Here is a 21,346-nt window from a genome sequence, read left to right as displayed (position 1 = left end):
CCTCAGATTCAAATGCAACCTGTCCTTTTTGTACAAGACAAGACTACTCTTGAATTTTTAAGAGACTCCTGGATAGGTACATGGGGCTTAGAATAATAGAGGGCTATGGGTAACCGTAGGTAATTTCTAAAGTACATACATGTTTGGCACAGCATTGTGGGCCAAAAGGGCCTGTATTGTGCTGTAGGCTTTTCTATGTTTCTATTGCAGTTGTCTTCCTCACTGCAGACTCAACCTGCAAGTTAACCTTTAAGGAATCCGGCACAGTGACTCCCAAGTTCAGATTTTTGAATTTTCTCCCCATTTAGAAAATAAGTTAATGGTTTTATTCCTTCTACCAAACTGCGTGACGGTACACTTCCTGACACTTGAATCCATCTGCCACTTCATTGCCCATTCTCCTAAACAGTCTTAAGTCCTTTTGCAGCCTCCCTGCTTCCTCAACACTATCTGCCCTTCGACCTATTTTTGTATCATACACAAACTTGGCCACAAAGCCATCAACTCTGGTCCAAATCATTAACATACAACATAAAAAGGATGCTTCTCCTTAATACCACATCTTCAACATAACACTTCACCTCAAAACGAATACTACTATGATATTTAAGTCCTCACTGATCAATTTTTGATATGTCATACCAACTCTGAATACACCCATTTGAAAAAGGATAAGTGATTATTTAACCTTTAACATACGTACTTACTAACAATTTGGCAAGGTTACATACTGTATTTCACAAATCAACACTACTCTTGACACAATAGTGTGCATTTCCTACTTTGCAAACAATTAAAATTTACTAAGCTTTCCTCATTGTATCAATAATGTTAATTAACAGGACAGCATTACATTCAGAAATAAAGCATTAATACTAGACACATACATATTAAGATATGAGGCAATAGCAGATTCAATATTTGTGATAATAACGGGATACTTTTCAGAAAACCCGAAGTATGAGCTGCCCGATTTGCCTGAATAGAAAGATGTATTTAAAGAAATAGCACCCAAGTTTATCCATTAATAAATGCAGCCCAGCAGCAATCTGAAAAACCTCCTTGCCACAGAGCAAAGTTGAAATCTCATCCACCTTCCCAAAATTAACTCTGCATAGAGGTTTTGATGGCGAAGGTGTCCTAATGGGTTTAGTATCGACAAGGCCACGAAGCAGCTGAGTATCGCCACCTGGACGAAGAATTAGCAAACACCCGAAATGCACGATTTCATGCTTGTGTGTGTGTGTGTGTGTTGTGGGAATGGGGAGTCCGTGTTCTTTCTCTTATTTAATTTCAGCCACGTAACAAATCGAGGCGTGCGGCAAGACGGTGGAGTAGTGGCTGGAAACGGGCCTCTCCCGTCTGCCTCTGAACACGACGCCATTTCCCGACTCGATTCAGCCTCCGCTCCCATGTTCGGACACCCCCTGCTCACGGCGCACAAAGGTGCCAGAGTCGGCAGGAGATGATTCCTGCGAACCTCGTTCGCGCCTTTACTTTGTTCTGAATGACATAGCGCACTCCGGCAGCAAGAAATAGTCGCCATTACCTTCATGTGTTTTTGCGATCTTCGCCATTTTGTCCAAAGATCGAGAAAGGAAGTGAGTCGTTGGCGTTGTTCCGGTGATGGGCGGGGTGAAGATTGATGGACAGCAGCTCAGAGGCAGCCGCGTAAACGCTCGGAGCTCTCGCCTTTTGTCTGGACTGGGTTCGCTTCAGTTCATGAAATCCCTCAGTTTAACTGTAAAAATACATGACGCAAATCAATTTATTTCTTTAACTGGCGCCTGGTCTCTCTAGTTTGTATATGGTTATATTATTTGGCTGTGGGTTTTCCCCCGTAGAAGACATTCAGAAAGGATTATGCCTTTGAATAGTACTTGAAATTTAATGTGCACAAGCGGAAAGTATTAAGCATTGGAGAAAAAAATCATTTTTCCCTATAAATGTACAGCAATCACGGGTCGCTATAGAAGGCATTGATCCCACCAATACAGTCTCCACAGAAATGTCGATAACACTGCTGTTGTTACAAATCACAGGTGGTGATGAGTAAGTGTACAGGATCGAGATAGGACACCTGATCAGGTAGTGTCGTAACAACACTCTCCTGCTCAATGTCAGTAAAACTATAAAACTGATTGTTGACTTTACAAGGAGGAGGGAGAGCAAACATGTGCCAGTCTACACTGGGAGATCCGCTGTGGAGAGAATCAACAGCTTTAAATTCCTGGATGTTAACATACCTGCTCTGTCCCAGCACGTCAGTCACAAGGAAGGCGTGCAAGCTTCTCTACTTTCCTAGAAGGTTAAAGAGATTCAGCACCTCAACGAAGAGGTGAAAGCATCCTGTCCGGTTCACCAATGTGAACGAGCAGGAACGTGAACTGCAGCGGGCTGTGGACCCAGCTCGCTACAGCATGGAAGGACTTTGTACCTTCTCCCCATGACCGTGTGGGTGGATTTTCTGCGGGAGCTCCGGTTTCCTCCCATAGCCGAAAGATGTACTGGTTAGTAGGTTAATTAGTCATTGTAAATTGTCTCATGATTAGGCTGGGGTTAAATCGGTGGGTTGCTGGCAGTGCAGTTCAAAGGGCCGGAAGGTCTATTCCACACTGTATCTCTGAATAAATAATGACGTGGCCTACTCTACGGTGTATAAGGAAGAGTAAACCTAAGTAGATGAACACTGTGCTAAAAAAAAATTCTGTGCCAAAGTGTCAACTTGTGAATACAGATTTTCTTTACATTATCTATACCTTAAATATGACCCGAAGATGTATGATATTTCTCACTTTTATCCAACATCCCTCACCAACTCAGCCTCTTTTTACTTGGCTTCCACGATTGTTCCAACAATGCTCAAAACAAGTTTAAGAACTGGACCGTACTTTCTAATAGTCACTGACAGTCTTATGGCCTTAACATTGATTTTTACTTCTTTGTGTCCTAACTGTCACCCCCAGTAAGTTAGTAGGTTAATTGGCTACTGTAAATCGTCCCCAGTGTGTAGGAGAGTGGCAGAATTGGGGGAAGCTGATGGTAACGAGGAAAATAAAAATGGATGAATTAAAATGGGTGTGCTGGTTGGCGTACACTTTGGGGCCTTAGACTCTGCTTTGTGTTGTGTGATTCTGTGACATTAGTTTCCCAGATTGCAAGTGTTGGTAATGAGGAATGGCTGTGTCACACTTCACTATCAGGTGGGGGTAAGTGTGCCCGACGGGGGTCACCAATGGAAAAAAAAGATGGTAAGCTGCAACAGCACGTTAGTGCCAGAGGTTTTATTTCGTGCCAGGTGGGAAAAAAAGCAAAAGCTGCCCTAAAATTGTGAAGAGAAAAATTATTTACAAATAGACAAACGAAAACAAACGTACAAAAATTTACAAATATACAGAGGCTTTCTCCACAACACACTTTGTCGTTAACTTTCCAATATAACTATTCACCAGCTGTCAAATCCAGCCTCTACACCTCTCAGCAAAGCCAAACCGAGGATTTAAATCTGTGTAGGGTGTAGTGCGCCTGTTCCCACTAACCCAGGCATTATTTTAAGACGCCCCCAAATTGTACCTCGGGTCTTTTGGGGCCATTATGCTGTCTACAGACTGATGTAAAAGTGTGAGTGAAAATAAATAATTCTGACTGGAATGCCTGTGTCTAGAATCCTTATTTTTTATGAGTTAACTGAAAGGATTGTTTTGATTAGCCAAACTAGCGATTGTTTTACTGTTGGGATGTGTAAATGGTGAACTCCCAAGAACAGCAGAATGGGAGGGCGAAGTGTGTGAACTACTGAGGAAACTAGATTAGGGATAGAACGAGGAGGAGTGACTAACCGGGCAAAGGGGCAAGGCTAGTGGGAGAATTAGCATTGACAACCTGTCCTGTCACAGGCTGCAATAGATGATGGGGAGGAGTGGTGTTGTGGTTAATTGAGTCTGATGGGGAATGCCTGTCTCTACATGGCCAGGAAATTGACCTGGGTCTACCCTTTATTATTTTTCCACGTTCCCAATATGTCATCTACTCTCTGCCTCATTCACTATGCTTCCCTTCTCTTCTGCCATACATCTTCTCTAACGCATCTTTTATTTCTTATCACCTTACCTGTGACGAGCACCATCACCCATTTATCCCTCCCTCCACCTTGACCCACACCTTTCCTTTCTCTCAACTTGCAAACCACTTTCCCCAGCTCAATATTAGAGATCAATATTTTAAAGAAAGTTATTTCCAACTCTGATTCAATGTCTTCAACCTGAAATACTTAATTTTTTTGTGATGATGCCAAGCTTGCTAATAGTTTTCCATCATTGTTTCTATTTCAAAATTTTAATATCAGCAACACTGTGTTTCAGTTCAAAATAACCACTAACAGAATCCCCATCTAACTACAACTTCTGAAAGCGTGACAAAGGAAGAATTGACTAAAACTGACAGTCCTCCCGTCAGAGTTCTGTTCACCAAGTCACAATTACAAATACAAAGACTAATTCTTCATGGTAAGGGTTAGAAAGATGCTCAAAAAAGAAGGAAGAGGAATGGCCACAAGGAATTGGAGATTCAAGCAACATGTACAGAGGACGAAAGAGTATTAAAGTTTTAGTTTGATGACCTTGCATTAGAACAAAGAATTAGGGCAACTCTTTTAAGAGGCAAAGAAACACTAGGCTGGGTTGTTGAGCCAAAGAACTTATTTTAACACCAAATTATTTGTGAGAATTATAAAAGGCAAACGACAGATGTATATAAGCTTACATTCAAATTATTAGGAACCGACAGTCTCCGAGCTCACTGCCACATGCTTCATGGCCAGGTAGGGTGTCCAAGCCTGGGACACCCACACTGCACAAGGCGAAGCTGGAGAGAGGAGAAAGCGGAAGGGTACTGGGCAAAGCTGTGCCCTCCAACTGGAGAAGAGTGAGATAGGCTAGATCAGACAAAAGACAACGTTAGAAATTGCAATAAGACATTCATACGTTCAGTGGCCACTTTACGAGGTACACCTGTATCATGGTTGTTAATGCAAATATCTGATCAACCAATCACGTGGCAGTACTCAATGCATAAAAGCATACAGACATAGTGAAGAAATTCAGTTGTTGTTCAGACCAAACATTGGATGGGGAAAAAATGTAATCGAAGTGACTTTGACTGTGGAATGATTGTTGGTGCCAGACTAGGTGGTTTGAGTATCTCAAAAGCTGTTGACCTCCTGGGATTTTCACACACAATTTATTGTGAATGGTGTGAGAAACAAAAAAAAAGAACGGAGTGCAGCAGTTCAATGGGTGAAAATGCCTTGTTAGTGAGAGAAGTCAGAGGAAAATAGTCAAACTGGTACAACCTGACAGAACGGTGTCGCACGTAGTCGAATGGCCTCGATGCAACAAAACTTTGAGACAGAGCACGATGTTCAGCTCCATTTCACTGTTTCAAGTTTCCATTAATCTCTGATTAAAGTGTCGAGGAAAATTGAGACATCGAGACAAATGTGGAAGGCTAAGTGAAAGTTCAGCACCAACTGCCTTCCTTTTGACTGCTGCTGGAAAAGAATCTGTTAACGGCATATCACCGTGTGGCTCACTGTGACAGGAGGGTAGGCCTCTGCCTCACCTGGTGTTGCTCTCTTTCGATGAATCTCAATGATATCAGAGGATGGTATTGTGGTTTTGCATTTATGGACTGTGGACTTATTCAGACTTAAGGTTAATATATTTTGTGTTTTTTTTATTGCCTGTTCCTTTTCCGTTTTGTTGTGTGAGGGGAGGGTGTTTGGGGGTTGATATTTTGTTGTGGTCTGTTAGCTTTTTGTGTGGGGGGGAGGGGTTTTTTGGGATCGGTGTTCCTGTCCCATTTTGTGTGGGGGAAGGTTTTTGGGGTTTGGAGATCAGGATGCTGTTCTCTTTTGTCTGGGGAATGTGTGGCTATCTAGAGAAGATAAGTTTCAGAATTGTGTAAAGATGCACGCAGTGTTTAAAAAATGAATCTTCGAAGCTTTGAACCCATGAACTGCTGCCTTGCTTGCCAAGAGGCTTCAGTCAATGTAGCATAACTACACAGAATTGCAGGATTATAAGAGAGCAAGGCAGTGTTTTGCTTTAATAGATTGTGTGGGGGCGGGGGGGGAGTGTGCTTTGTTGGAAGACATTTTTATTTCCACAGTTTAAAGATTTCTTAATATAGCTCTTCCCAGAATGGATGAGAAAATTGAATAGAAAAAAAGTATAGTTTAAGAAACAATTGAATGAAGCAACTTAAGTTTTTAATAGTTCAAATAATATTGGTCAGAATATCCGCTTCATCCAAAAAGACAAAAAAGGATCAGGAGTAGGTCTATTGGCCTCTCAAACCTGCTTAGTGATTCACTAAGCAAGGTCAATTCAATCTTACTCTCAATATCACTTTCACACTCTCAAGCTCCTGATCCCTTTTCAGTTTAAGTGTGTGTCAAGCACCACCTTACATACAGTATGTTGATCCTGTCTTCCTCATAATTTGACGTTATTTCAGATTTAATTTTTAGATGTTAGTGACAGCAAGCACAGTTGATTGCATTAGAGAATTCCACAGGTTGCCAACCTTCTGAAGGAAGAAATTCACCCATATCGCCAGCTGTAGTGGGTGACTCTCATTCTGAAACTTTGCTCCGTGGGTTAACACTTCCACACTGAAGTAAATATCCCATCAGTATCCACCAACACTCAAACTTTCTTCAAAGGCTAATTCCATCTCAGGAGGGAATCTTCTCTGCTCCATTTCTGATATGTATTCATCTTCCTCAAACATTGAGAACAAAACTACACAGTATTCCAGGGGTTTTCTCAGCACCATCCTGGAAAATTCTATTAAAGGTTTCCTGCATCAATACTTTATTATCAGGACGCTGAAGCAGGGACCCAATCGCAGACCAAGTACTGTGCGTACTGTGATATTTACTGAGCAGCAGATCCAGAGGGGCAACAAAGTTGGCATCAAAGTTCAGGCGGAGATCAAAAATTCCAGAGAAATCCAAAAACCAGAATCAGGAAACAGGCAGAGTCAATATTCAGACAGACAGAGTTCAGATACAAATGCTGGAAAACTCACTGGCACAATCTGGCAAGAAACAGGACTGAAATACACCGAGCAATAAACAGAGAGGCAGATGATAGGTGGAGCACAATGAGACACAGGTGGCAGCAAAACAGGTAATAATGAGAAACAGATGAGAAACGGAGTACTCAGTAATACAGAGGCCGGAGTAGAGCAGGAGCGGGGACAGGAGCACATGGCAATACAAAACCACAGACTGACAGGTAGGGCGAAAACACACAAAAAGACAAAGTTCAGCTGGAGGTACTGACACTTTATACCTTTTGCAATGAAGGCCAACATTCCATTGGTCATCCTAGTAACATCACTATACTAGAACACGTTGGCTGACAAGACATGGTCACAGATAGATGGAGAGATAGATATTTTATTGATCCCAAAGGAAATCACTATGCCACAGCAGCATTACAAGAGCACAGATATACAAATTTTAGAAGAGAAGTAAGAAAGAAAAAAAAACATGACCTCAAACAGTCTAACAGGAGAGTGTCATCACTTCCCTGGCTATAGGTTGACTCATTATAGAATCTAATGACCTCATATAGCGCGCCTTGGAGCAGCACAGTTATCTTAGCCTATTACTAAAAGTGTTCCTTTGTTCAGCCAAAGTTGCATGCAGGGGTTAAGGAACATTGTCCAGAATTGCCAGGATTTTCCGTAGGGTCCTTTGTTTTCCCACAGCCTCCAATGTGTCGAGTTAAGACTGTGGAGATAAGACCTTCTGAAGTAATGCAAGCGCTATCATAGATTCAGGAAAGGGAGAAATAACGTGGATGAAATATATATGATCCACAGAGCAGCTAACACGGCCCACAGAGAGACAGCAGCCACAAGCAGGGTCAGGAGACAGGACAATGTGTGGGAATCATGTCAGGATGTCCCATGGGTAGGGATCCAACACAGACAAGAAATATTAGAAGCACACACAAGAAAGGGGAGAGAAAGGAGCAGAAAGGGAATGAGTCTGCAAATCACAGAGCAAAGAGAGAAAATGAACATGAGTTGATGGAAATTTTCAGGAAGAAAATACAAGTGCCAATTTAGTAAGATTACATGGAGATGTGAAGGACCACTATAACCAGGGTAACTGCTGTTTCGAGGGATCGAGCAAAACAGCAGCAACGTATTACTGATTGGAGAGAGCCAGCGGGAGAGAAGATAGTCCTCCGACAGCTGAGTGGTCAAGTCACGGTAAGGGAGCTGCCTGGAAAAACGGGTTTCACTCCCAGTGGATAGGACCACAAATGATGCTCAGCACGAATGACACCTGTGTCTGTGTTCAGACCCGGTGAGGCACCCAGTTGAAACACTAGATTCAGGTTATACCATATGACTCACCTTCTTGTTGCCCTCACAGACAGAACAAGGGTTCAAGTCCACCCACTAACAGTATCATTACAGAGAACCTAAGTGATGAACATAAGCCTCCTGTGTCACACTAGACACATAGATGAAAGAGAACAGAAACATAAATGCGGAAGACAGAGAGAGAGGGTGTCAGCAAACCATGAATAAAGTTTGAATTACAATGAAGGATGGTTCTTGGAGGCACATGTTTGGTTGCATAGATCAGAATAGAAAGATATTGGGGAAAATAGATGGAAAGGGATACAAGGTAAGGCAGAGACATCAAGTTCCACAACCTCAATGGCAAAGCAGACCGAGAAAGTGAGAAGGCAGCAGAATGGGGAGTGAATACAAATAAGCTGGGCCCTTTCAGTGGTTGGGCCAGCGATCATAAGACCATAAGACATAGGAGCTGAATTAGGCCATCTGGCCCATCAAGTCTGCTTCACCAAGGCTGATCCTTTTTTGCTGTCCTCAGCCCCACTCCCCGGACATCTCCAAGTAACCTTTGATGCCATGTCCAATCAAGGACCTATTAATCTGTCTTAAATACATCCAACGACCTGGCCTCCACAGCTGCACATGGCAACAAATTCCACAAATTCACCACCCTCTGGTTAAAGAAATTTCTCCACACCTCCTTTTTGAATGGATGTGCCCTCTTGTCCTAGACTCTCCCACCATGGGAAACATTCTTTCCACGTCTACTCTGTCTAGGTCTTTCAACTTTCAAAAGATTTCAATGAGATTTCCACCCCCCCCCCACCAATCCTTCTAAATTCCAGCGAGTATAGACCTAGAGCTATCAAACGTTCCTTATATGATAACCCTTTTATTCCTGGAATCATCCTTGTGTACCTCCTCTGAATCCTCTTCAATGTCAGCACATCTTTTCCTAGATGAGGAGCTCAAAACTGTTCATAATACTCAAGGTGAGGCCTCACCAGTACCTTATAAGGCTTTAGCATCACATCCCTTCTCTTGGATTCTAGACCTCTTGAAATGAATGCTAACATTGCATTTGCCTTCCTCACCACGGATTCAACCTGCAAGTTAACCTTCAGGGTGTTCTGCACAAGGACTCCCAAGTCACTCTTCATCTCAGATTTTTGCATTTTCTCCCTATTTAGAAAGTAGTCTGCATGTTTATTTCTACTACCAAGTGCATGACTATACATTTTCCAACATTGTATTTAATTTCCCACTCTCTTACTCAGTTTCCTAATCTGTCTAAGTCCTTTTGCAGCTTACCTATTTCCTCAACACTACCTGTTCCTCCACCAATCTTCATATCACCTGCAAACTTGGCAAAAAAGTCATCTATTCCATCATCTAAATCATTGATCTACAGCATAAAAAGAAGCAGTCCCAACACTGACCCCTGTGGAATACCAGTTGTTACTGGCAACCAACCAGAAAAGGATCTTTTTATTCCCACACTTTGCCTCCTGCCAATCAGCCTCTGCTTTATCCATGCTATAATCTTTCCTGTAATACCATGGTCTCATAGCTTGTTAAGCAGCCTTATATGTAACACCTTGTCAAAGGCTTTCTGAAAGTCCAAATGTACAACATCTACTACATCCCCTTTATCCATCCTACATGAAATCTCTTCAAAGAATTCCTCAGTACAGTACATGAGGGGGTGCCACCAGGGCAAGGTCCTTGCAGCAACTCGAAAAGAAATGACCCCCAAACCCTCCTGCAGAGCGATCAAAAAGACCGGTTGTCAAAATAATTCTGATGAAGGGTCTCAGCCCGAAACTTCGACTGTACTCTTTTCCATAGATGCTACTTGATCTGCTGAGTTCCTCCAGCATCATGAGTGGATAGCTACTACAGATAGCTTTAGCAATCAGAGATTGAAGGAGTGAAGAGGATGCTTTATTGTCATCTCTGCACAGTCTTGTAGATAGCCATTTAGGGATGTTGGATGGTGTAGATGCCGGTTCACGTAGGTCAACAATTGGGGAAGGGATCCAAAGTGAAGGGCATTTTCACTGCCCTGCTTAATTAGATCCTCCTTAATATTTGGCCTTGCTGGGACAGATTTCTGTCCAGGGACCAAGAGGAGAGCATTCTGGAGTAATGTGAATCTAGCAGATATTAAATCAATCAAGAAACAGGCTTCAGTTCGTATTGTAAATGTAAGTAAGTTCAGGAAGCTTGCAATTAGCCTTCAGTTTTCTTTTTGTAAATTGCAAGGAGTAAATTGAAGTTTAAGGGACAGGCTGCTCCACAGACAAAGAGATTGCATGTGAAGGAGTCAAGCATTAAAACAATGGGATTGTGTTAATTGGTCTGCATCAAACTGGGCAACATGGGTAAATTATTTGTACCCATTGTAGACCAAACGGATGTTGTCACTTAGTATATCAAACATGGTCACAGGCATAGGCAGTCAATAGTTTTTTGTGTGCTTACATTATTGTGTACTCAGAGACAGCCCTGCCAACATTAATTTTGGGTGTTTAGCTCTAGTGTCATCAAAAGGTTTTAGAATATTTGTGTTAATTAGTTTCTCCCAATGGTGCTTGGACTTTCAGAGTTGTCTTATCAATTACAATGTGCTTCTACTATGTATCTCAAAGGAACCATTTCTCAACCCAAAGTATTGAAGTAGGCAATGTCATTGTAATGATTGAAATTGTATTGAATCACCTTGCTGTTGCCTTCAACCTTGAGGGTATAAAAATGTTATGTACATTTGGGTTTGAGAGCCTCTACAGAGAGTGTCTCCAGACTGATGCTTGCAGCGTTGTGACAAATAAAGATTTCTATATCACCAGCTTCAGTGTCTCTCAATGACTTTGATCACAAACAGTGGCCTCCTTTACATTAGTGAGACTAAGTATGTACTGGACAACCACTTTGCTGAGCACATAGGCTCTGCCTGCCATGGCCATCATTTAAATTGCAAGTCATTTTAATTCCCCTCCCTATTTCCACAGCAACCTGTCTGTTCCTTGCCTCCTCCACTGCTAGAGCGAAGCCAAATGCAAACTTGAAGAATATCATCATCATTATGTGCTGTGTCGTTCACGGTCTTCAATCTATCTACCTAGTGAGGGATTATTGCTTGTGGGGAGACACCCTTCACACTGTTGCTCTGTCCATGACCATGATTGTATTTGGCATTTTTTTCCCTCAGAAATGGTTTGGCTTTGCCTTCTTCTGGGCGTTGGAAGAACAGCATCTCATATTCCAATAACCCAATGGCATGAATGTTGAATTCTCCATTTTCAGGTAATATGCTCCCACTTTGTCTCTTCCTGGTTCCTTCTGATCCACCCAGGCCCTCTCGTGCACACCTTTTTTTTCCAAGCCACAACCCCAATGCCCTGTCTCCCTTTTTCTTTCCCCATCCGCATCTATTCATCACCCATACACCCTTCCACTGTTCCCATCTGCCCTTGCCTCCTCCCTTATTTGCTTCCCTTTCTTATCAGATTCCATAATTGGCAGCCCTCTGTAGGCTCCATCAATCACTTCTCAGGTGATATCTGTCATTTTTCCACCCAAACATATACCAGTCAAACCTTTCTCGCCTGGATCCACCTATCCCTACCAGCTGTTGCCCTACTCTCTCTTTTGCCATTCAATATTGGCCATTTCATCTCTAATTTTTCTGTCCAGATGTAGGGTTTCAACACAAAACATCAACTATCCATTTTCTTCTGTGGTGCTGCCTGACATGCAAAGCTGTTTCAGCATCCTGCTCTTTGTGCCATATGCTCTTATGTTTACAGTAACCCCTCACAGGGCACCTTATCAAATTCCTACTGGAAGTACAGATATATGACTTCCTCTGTTCTCCTTTATCATCCCTGGATGCTAAATTCTCAACTGTAGCAATTTGTTGAAAACAAATTCCCTTTCATAAATGAACCTCAAAAAAATGCTGATGAAAAAGACCCAGAAAGTGGTCTCCAACCTGAAATGTTAACTCTATTCCCCAGTACACAGGTTCTCCCTGATCCACTGTGTTTCTTGCAATTTCTGTACTTATTCCAGAGTTCAGATGAAGGTTCTCAACCTGAAATGTTGACTTTCCATTTCCCTTCATAGGTGCTACCTGATACACTAAGATCCTCCAGTACTTTTTTGGTCAAATCTTTTCACCAAACAGTGCTGATTAGGCTTGATTGGATTCAATATTCAAGCAGTTTCATTTCTTTCACAGATTAACAGTTCAGTATATTAACCAATGTTCTGAGAATGTGGATTAAGTGTTAGGAATGAAAGAAGACGCTGGTGTAATTACGTTTGTAATAGCATTTAACTTCGGCAATTCAAATTTATTTCATGGCAGAAGAGTTCAGACTCATGGAAAAATCCTCCTGTGCTATGAGGCGTATGAGGGATACTGTCAGTGTCTTTGGTAATCGTGCGTGCAGGAAGTGTTAACTGTTCTATGTGGATGGATTCACTGTGGAGTATCCGTGATGCTGGGATGTGTGCAGGTGGCATTAGGGGTAAAGTCTCCCCAAGCAGAAGGGGAATGGTGAGTAGCAAAAGACATGAAGTTCAGAAATCCTTTGTGGCCATATGTTAGTAATGATAAACCTGATTCTGATATGGGTCTCTATTGTGGACTGAGAGTGGGAAGGGGGTAGGGAGAGGGGAGGGAGCAGGAAGCATCAGAGAGGCATTCTGTAATGACCAATAAACCAATTGTTTGGAATCAAATAACCTTGCCTGCTGTCTCAGGGCTGGGTGTGCCTGCACTTGCACCACCCCTGCTCTGGCACTCCTTTGCTACCTGCCCCACACCCTTTCTGTGGCACTCCATCCTCACCATTCCCAACATCCTTTGCTGCCACCGAATTTTCAAATATGGTCTCCGCTCCACCGTTGAGAAATACAGTACTGTGCAAAAGTCTTAGGCGCCCTATAGATGTACCTAAAACTTTTGCACAGTACTGTATGTACTTGAGAGATGGCTTCCCATTGGAAGTCAACAGTATCAATGTTTGTGAAACCACGGGTAGCTCTGCAGTGTAAGTAGGAAGGAAGAACTGTTAGAAAGCTCTGGTGACGGGAGATTTAATTTCAAGAGGAACAAATAAACATTTCTGCAGGTGCTCCACAATGGATGTTGCCTCTCTGGTACTGGCGTTGGGTATGTCACAGAGTGGCTGCAGCAGTTCTGGAGGGGGAGGGTGACCAGCCAGATGTCAGGGTATTTTTGGTACTGTACTATCAGTATGAGTTATCTAAAAAGGCCCGAGGTCTTACAGGCTGCATTTGCAATCAGGTAAATGAATTACCATGGTTAGTATATTGTTATAACATAATATTGATACAATTACAAAATTGTTGCCATTATAAAGGTACAATTGTGAGTCACCAAGGATGGGAATTGAATGACTTAATATTTAGGAATTTATTCAATCATTGCTGCACTCACAAAGGAGGCACAACAGCAGCTCTGCTTCAGTAGGAGCTTGAGAAGATGTGGTATGTTAACAAAGACTCATGCAAATTTCTCAAAGATGTACAGTGGAAAGCATCGGTTGCATCACAGCCTGGTATGGAGCTTCCGTGTACGAGACTGCAGAGGGCTGTAGAATTGGCCAGACCCAACATGGGCACAATCCTCCCCATCATTGAGGTAACCTTCAAGAAAGCAGGGTTCATTATTAAGGAGACTTACCATCCAGAACAAGCCCTCTTTTCATTATTACCATCAGGGTGGAGATACAAGAGCTTGGGACGTACCCTGAACAACTCAAGAACAGTTTGCTCCTCTCCATCATCAGATTTCTGAGTGATCCATGAACACTACCTCACTATCCCCCTTTTTACGCAATTTATTTATTTTGTAATTTATAGTAATTTAACAGCTTTGCACTCTACTGCTGCTGCAGTACAACACATTTCACATTATAGAAGTCAGTGATAATACACCTGATTTGCTCTGAAAGACGGGCAAAAAATGGTTAATAAAGAAGGCAATCAACGCAATATAGTAAGTTTGTAGGCAAATTTAAAAGAAGAACCTCAAAGCAGTAATCTCATGTGAATGGACATTGACTCAAAAAGTCATGAATTATGATCGATACCGACAGAGCCAAGGAAGTCTAAGGTGGCCAATATCACTGTTGGGAGTTGTCTATAATCTCCCGGACTGGTGATATAGTAGTTAGAATTAAAGAAGAAATTGGAAATCCATGCAGAAAGAGTAGAACCAAAAGATTGGAAATAGTGCTCGGGAAATTCATAGGATCAAAGGCTGACAAATACCCAGAACTTAATAATCTATAACACAAAATATTAAAGGAAATTTTGCTGGAAATAGCGATGCATTAGGGACTTTGAACTTTTACTGTGCTCATGGACTTCTTCATCAAGTTATGGTATTGTTGCACTGTTGTAACTATATGTTATAATTATGTGGTTTTGTCAGTTTTTTCAGTCTTGGTCTGTCCTGTGTCATTGATGGTCATCTTCCAAAAGGAAACATTTCCGAAATGGAGATTTCCCACAGAGTGTGTAAGCCCACTAAAAACGAGAATAAAGAAAAGCAGGGAGCTACAGACTAGAAGTGCGGAAAATGATAGAACCTATAATGAAAGTTGGAATATGTTAACACTTAGAAAACATAACACAAGATTTGATAAAGTGAGCGTTGATAATAAATTAACAAATTTATTTAAGTGTTTTGAGAATACAAATAGAGCTGATAAACCGGCATGGTATACTTGGATTTTCAGGAGGGTTTTACTTTGGTCACATGAGATAAGTGTGCAAAATTAAAGCACAGAGGATTAGAGGGTATTATACAAAATACAAAGTAAATTTATTATCAAGTTACATACATACATGATATACAACCCTGAGATTCGTTTTCTTGCAGGCATTCACAGTAATTGCAAGAACTGTAATAGAGTCAATGAAAGACTGCATGCAACAGGATGGACAAACAACCAGTGTGCAAAAACAAAACAGGGCAAATACAAAAAGAGAAAAAAAAATAAATCAGTAAGGATCAAGAACATGAATTCTGAAAGTGAGTCCATAGGTTGCGGGAACAGTTCAGTGATGGGGTGAGTGAGTGAATTTATTCCCTCTGGTTCAAGAGGCTGATGGTTGAGAGGTAATAACTGTTCCTGAACCTGGCGGTGTGGGTCCTGAGGCTCCTGTACCTTCTTCTGTTGGCCAAGAAGGAATTAATATATGGAAGAAAACATTGACTCATATGGGACAAGGACAGTGAAAGTAGACAAAGCAGATGTCTTTGTTCTTGCCATGTGCTTGTAGGAATGGAGGCTCACATTTTCTGAACTGATTCTTGCTCTGAAATAACTTCATTAAAGGTGGACACAAGGAGTTTCTGCTAATGAATTGTTAAACCTGAGGCCATTCTCAGACAGCTGTTTAATAGGAACAGTGGTAGGTTTGCAGAAGTAATCTTGTTATCTCAGCCGGTGTCTGGGTGAGCTGATTTGATTGGTTTGCACCCCAGAGTTGAATAGAACAAAAGAAGTTACTTAAGGCATGAAGTTGTGTATCCCTTGGCTTCATCCAATGGGAATCTGACAGTCAGATGACCTTGAGCCAACGAGATTGAAACACAACTTTGAACTGATAAGGGAAGGGTAAAGGAATGAGGGGCTTTGAATGCAAATGGGCGAGAACTCTGGAGACTAACTCGCAAGTAAGATACCCATACCAGGGGCTGGGAGAAGAAGGATCAATCGTTTGGCCAACAGGAAATCCCCTATTTTGATGTTATAAATTGGAGAAGTCGTCTGAGTGAGTGTTGGTACAGAAGGAACTGTAGAATTCATGTTTTAAGTTGTTGTCCCGAGGTCAACGTAGTTACATTGGTGTTCGTGCAGTGACAGTACAGTGCCAGCTTTGATAAATTAAGAGTTGCATAGTGAATTGCCTAACCGAGACCAGTTGATGATTGGTCAACTATTCCTTACTGCAGCAGCAAGAAGAGATCATGGCCTGGATATTGGGTGTCCTTGATGATGGATGCTGCTTTCCTGTGACATGTACATGTGCTCAGTGTTGGGGAAGGCTTTACCCATGATGGACTGGGTCATATCCACTACTTTTTGTTTTCTTTTCCACACCAAGCCATGATGCAACCGGTCAATATACTCTCCACTGTACATCTATAGAAGTTTGTCAAAATTTTAGATGACATGCTGAATCTTTGCAAACTTCTAAGGAAGTAAAGGCACTGCCGTGCTTTCCTCATAATGGCACTTATGTGCTGACCCAGGACAGATCCTCTGAAACGATAACACCAAAGCTGCTGACCCTCTCCACCTCTGATCCCCCCCGATAAGGACTGGCTCATGGACCTCTGGTTTCCTGCTACTGAAGTCAATAATTATCTCTTTGGTCTTGCTCTCATTGAGTGAAAGGTTGTGGCACCACTCTGCCAGGTTTTCAGTCGCCCTCCCCTCCTTAATGCTGATTTGCCACCACCTTTGACAGTGGTGTCACTAGCACACTTAAGTATGGTGTTGGAGCTCGGCTTAGCCTCACAGTCATAGGAGCTAAGCACACAGCCTTGTGGTGCACCTGTGCTGATGGAGATTATGGAGGAAGTGTTGTTGCCAATCTGAACTGACTGGGGTCTGCAAGTGAGGAAATCGAGAATCCAGTTTCATAAGGAGGTATTGTGGCCTAAGTCTTAAAACTTATTGGTTAGTTTTGAGGGGATAATAGTATTGAATGCTGAGCTGTAGTCAATGAAGAGCATCCTGATGTATGTATCATTGCTGTCCATATGTTCCAGGATTGAGTGAAGAGCCAATGAAACTGTATCTACTGTTGACCTGTTGTGACAGTAAGCAAATCGGAGTGGATCCAAGTCACTCCTCAGACAGGAGTTGAACTGTTTCATTAGCAACCTCTCAAAGCACCTCATCACACTGTATGTACTGTAAATGCCACTGGACGTTAGTCATAGAAGCAGATTTCCATATTCTTCTGAGGCACCATTATAATTGGAGTCAGTTTGAAGCAGCTGCTGAAGAGGGAGGTTTAAGATATTGGTGAATGCTCCAGCCAGTTGATTTGCACAGGTCTTTAGTACTCAGTCAGGTACCCTGTCTGGGCCGAGTGCATTCAGTAGGTTCACCCTCCTGAAACAGGCTCTCACGTCAGTCTCAGAGACTGAAATCACTGGGTCATTAGGGACCGTGGGTGTTTGTGAAGGTACCTCCATGTTTTGATGTGAGTGTAAAAGGCATTGAGCTCATCTGGGAGTGAAGCCTTACTGTCACCCATGTCATTTGGTTTCACTTTGAAGGAGGTGATAGTAATCAAGACCTACAACACGTGTTGAGCATCCTTCATTCATTCAAACTTTGGTCCGAAATTGCCAGTTTGCACATGTGATGACTTTCCGGAGATCGTACCTGGACTTCTTGTAACTTTCACCAGACCTGACTGACACTACTCTGACCCTCAGCTGATTGTGAACCTCATCCAGGGCTTCTGGTTAGGGAAGACTCTGAATGATTTTGTGGGGACACATTCAATTGAAAGAGGTGACATAGGGTCGGAAAGTGTTGTATCATTGTGGATAGAGCTAAGGAAGTGCAAGGGTAAAGAGACCCTGATGGGAGTTATATACAGAACCACAAACAGTAGTAAGTAAGTGGTTTACAAGTTACAATAGGAGATAGAAAATGTATGCCAAAAGGGCAATGTTATAATAGTCATTGGGGATTTCAATATGTATGTAGATTGAGCAAATTAGGTTGGTGCTGGATTCCAAGAGGGGAGATTTCTAGAATGCCTATGCAATGGCTTTTTTAGAGCAGCTCATGCTTGAGCCCACTGGAGGATCCTCTGTTCTGGATTGGGTGTTTTGCCATGAACCAAAATTGCTTAGAGAGCTTAAGGTAAAAGCACCCTTAGGGGCAAATGATCATAATATGATCGAATTCACCATGAAATTTGAGAAGGAGAAGCTAAAGTCAGATGTATCAATATTACACTGGAGTAAAGGGAATTACAGAGGCATTAAAGAGGAGTTGGCCAGAATTGCTTGGAAAAGAAAACTGACTGGAAAAGAACACTGACAGGAAATACCGCAGAGCAGCGATGGCTGGAATTTCTGTAAGCAATTTGGAAGGCACAGGATATATACATCCCAAAGAGGAAGAAGTATTCTAAAGGCAAGATGTCACAACTATAGCTAACAAGAGAAGTCAAAGCCAACATAAAAGCCAAAGGGAGGGCATATAATAGAGCAAAAATTAGTGGGACATTAGAGGATTGGCAAACTTTCAAATACCAACAGAAGGCAATTAAAAAAAGTCATTAATAAGGTAAAGATGGAACACAAAAGAAAGCTAGCCAATAATATTAAAGAGGATTAAAAAGCTGATCCATAAAGTGTAAAAGAGAGGTGACAGTAGATATTGGACCCCACAAAACGATGCTGGAGAGGTAGTAAAGGGGGACAAGGAAATGGGAGATTGAATAAGTATTTTGCATCAGTCTTCACTGTGGAAGGCACAAGCAGTATGGTGGACGCTCCAAATGTCAGGGGTCATGAAGTGTGTGAAGTTACCATTACTAGGGAGAAGGTGCTTCAGAAACTGAAAGGTTGATAAGTCACCTGAACCAAATGGTGTATACCCCAGGGTTCTGAAAGAAGTGGCTGAAGAGATTGTGGAGGCATTAGTAATGATCTTTCAAGAATCACTAGATTCTGGAATGGTTCTGGAAGGCTGTAAATTTGCAAATGTCAGTCCACTCTTCAAGGAGGGAGAGAGGCAGAAGAAAGGAAGTTATAGGCCAGTTAGTCTGACCTCAGTGATTGGGAAGATGTTGGAGTTGATTGTTAGGGATATGGTTTCAGAGTACTTGGAGGCACATGATAAAATAGACCATAGTGAGCATGGTTTCCTCAAGGGAAAATCATGCCTGACAAATTTGTTGGAATTCTTTGAAGAAATAAACATGCAGGATAGATGAATGAGAATCGGTTGATGTTGTGTACTTGGATTTTCAGAAGGCCTTTGACAAGGTGCCACACATAAGGTTGCTTAATAAGCTGTGAGTCCATGGCATTACAGGAAAGATTCTAGCATGGATAAAGCAGTGGCTAATTGTCAGGAGGCAAAGAGTGGGAAGAAAGGGAGCCTTTTCTGGTTGGCTGCCGGTGACTAGTGGTGCTTCACAGGGGTCTGTGTTGGGACCGATTCTTTTTACATTTTATGTCAATGATTTGGATTATGAAATTGGTGGCTTTGTTGCTAAGTTTGCAGTCGAAACAAAGATAGGTGGAGGGGCAGATAGTTTCAAGGAAGGAGAGAGGCTCCAGAAGGACTCAGATGGACTAGGAAAATGGGCAAAGAAGTGGCAGATTGAATACAGTGTCAGTAAGTGTGTGGTCATGCATTTGGTAGAACTGAAAGGATCGACTATTTTCTAAATGGAAAGAAAATACAAAAATTGGAAGCTCAAAGGGACTTGGGAGTCCTTGTGCAGGATTCCCTAAGGGTTAATTTGCAGGTTGAGTCTGTGGTGAGGAAGGCAAATGCAATGTTAGTATTCATTTCAAGAGGACTAAAATATAAAAGTAAGGATGTAATGTTGAGACTTTATAAAGCAATGGTGAGGCCTCACGTACAGGATTGTGAGCAGGCTTAGGCCACTTATCTTGGAAAGGATTTGCTGAAACTGGAGAGGGTTCAAAGGAGGTTCACAGAAATAATTTCAGGATTGAATGGCTTGTCATATGAAGAGCGTTTGATGGCTCTCAGCCTGTATTCACTAGAATTCAGGAGAATGAGGGGTGACTTCATTGAAACCCAATGAATGGTGAAAGGCCTTAATAGAATGGATGTGGAGAGAATGTTTCCTATGGTGGGAGAGTCTAAGACCAGAGGACACAGCCTCAGAATAGAGGGGCATCCTTTTAGACCGGAGATGAGGAGGAATTTCATTAGCCAGGGAGCGGTGAATCTGTGCAATTCATTGCCACAGGCAGCTTTGGAGGCCAAGTCTGTATGTATATTTAAAGCAGAGGTTGATAGGCTCTTGATTGGTCAGGGCATGAAGGGATATGGGGAGAAGGCAGGAGGGTGGAGCTGAGAGGAAAGATGGATCAGCCGTGATGAAATGGCGCAGCAGACTCAATGGGCCAAATGGCCTAATTCTGCTCCAATATCTTATGGTCTATCTACAATTGTTTTTTATAAATCCATAACAATCGTGGATTATTCTTTCTGATTGTCTGATGAATCCTCGAACACAGCCCTTCCCACAGATTCGGGTTTGAGGAGAATTGGTATGTCATCAAAGACAGGCAAGTTTGCACCGTGGAGAGCATTCTAACTGGTTGCATCATCACCTGGAATGAAGGGGCCACTGCACAGGCCAGGAAAAAATAGCAGAAAATTGTAAACTCAGTCAACTCAATCATGGGCACTAGCTTCGCCAGTATCCAGGATACTTTCAAAAGACAATGTGTCAAAAAGGTAGCATCCATCATTAAAGACCCTAGCACCCAGGATATGCCCTCTTCTCATTGCTATCATCGAGGAGGAAGTACACGAGTCTGAAGATGCGCATTGAACGTTTCGGGAACGGCTTCTTCCCCTCCACCATCATATTTCTGTAATTTATAGTTTTATTGTTATGCATTGCAATGCACTGTTGGCGCAAAACAACAATTTCACGACATATGCCATATATAAACTGATTCTGATTCAAACTAAATATGCCAGATTCCTACTTTTCCAGAATTACTTACTAATCGTGGATTTTCAGCACCTATAACACCCTAGACCAGATCTTAATAATTAATAGTATATCTAAAATAAATACATAGATGCAATATCTATAATTTCCTGTTTCTGTAAACGTTCTGCTTAAAACGTTGCATATTTCCACGCCATCGAGTAATTATTAAATC

The 21,346-nt window shown here is 42.1% G+C and overlaps 2 protein-coding genes across 4 annotated transcripts in view; one reads left to right on the top strand and one right to left on the bottom strand.

Moving 5' to 3' along the window:
• The window catches only part of sf3b1 (splicing factor 3b, subunit 1), a 38,300-nt gene extending 35,915 nt beyond the window's left edge, over positions 1-2,385 (bottom strand). For all 3 annotated transcript variants that reach the window (XR_010018431.1, XM_063051931.1, XM_063051933.1), the window contains exons 1-2: positions 2,247-2,385; positions 1,550-1,741 (exon numbers count right to left, since the gene is read on the bottom strand). Coding sequence is in view for 2 of the 3 variants with exons in the window: in XM_063051931.1 (XP_062908001.1) it covers positions 1,550-1,577 (28 nt within the window). In the remaining variant the exon portion in view is untranslated. The remainder of the gene's footprint in view (positions 1-1,549; positions 1,742-2,246) is intronic.
• A 48-nt stretch (positions 2,386-2,433) lies between these two features.
• coq10b (coenzyme Q10B) overlaps positions 2,434-21,346 on the top strand; it is a 56,317-nt gene continuing 37,404 nt past the window's right edge. The window contains exon 1 of the mRNA XM_063051938.1: positions 2,434-2,510. Within this exon, the coding sequence (XP_062908008.1) occupies positions 2,503-2,510 (8 nt within the window). The 5' untranslated portion in view covers positions 2,434-2,502. The remainder of the gene's footprint in view (positions 2,511-21,346) is intronic.

The sequence above is a fragment of the Mobula hypostoma genome, chromosome 6, assembly GCF_963921235.1.
Source record: "Mobula hypostoma chromosome 6, sMobHyp1.1, whole genome shotgun sequence".
NCBI lineage: Eukaryota > Metazoa > Chordata > Chondrichthyes > Myliobatiformes > Myliobatidae > Mobula > Mobula hypostoma.
The sequence above is the reverse complement of the archived record's forward strand: the minus strand, read 5'-3'. Positions and strand labels throughout refer to the sequence as shown.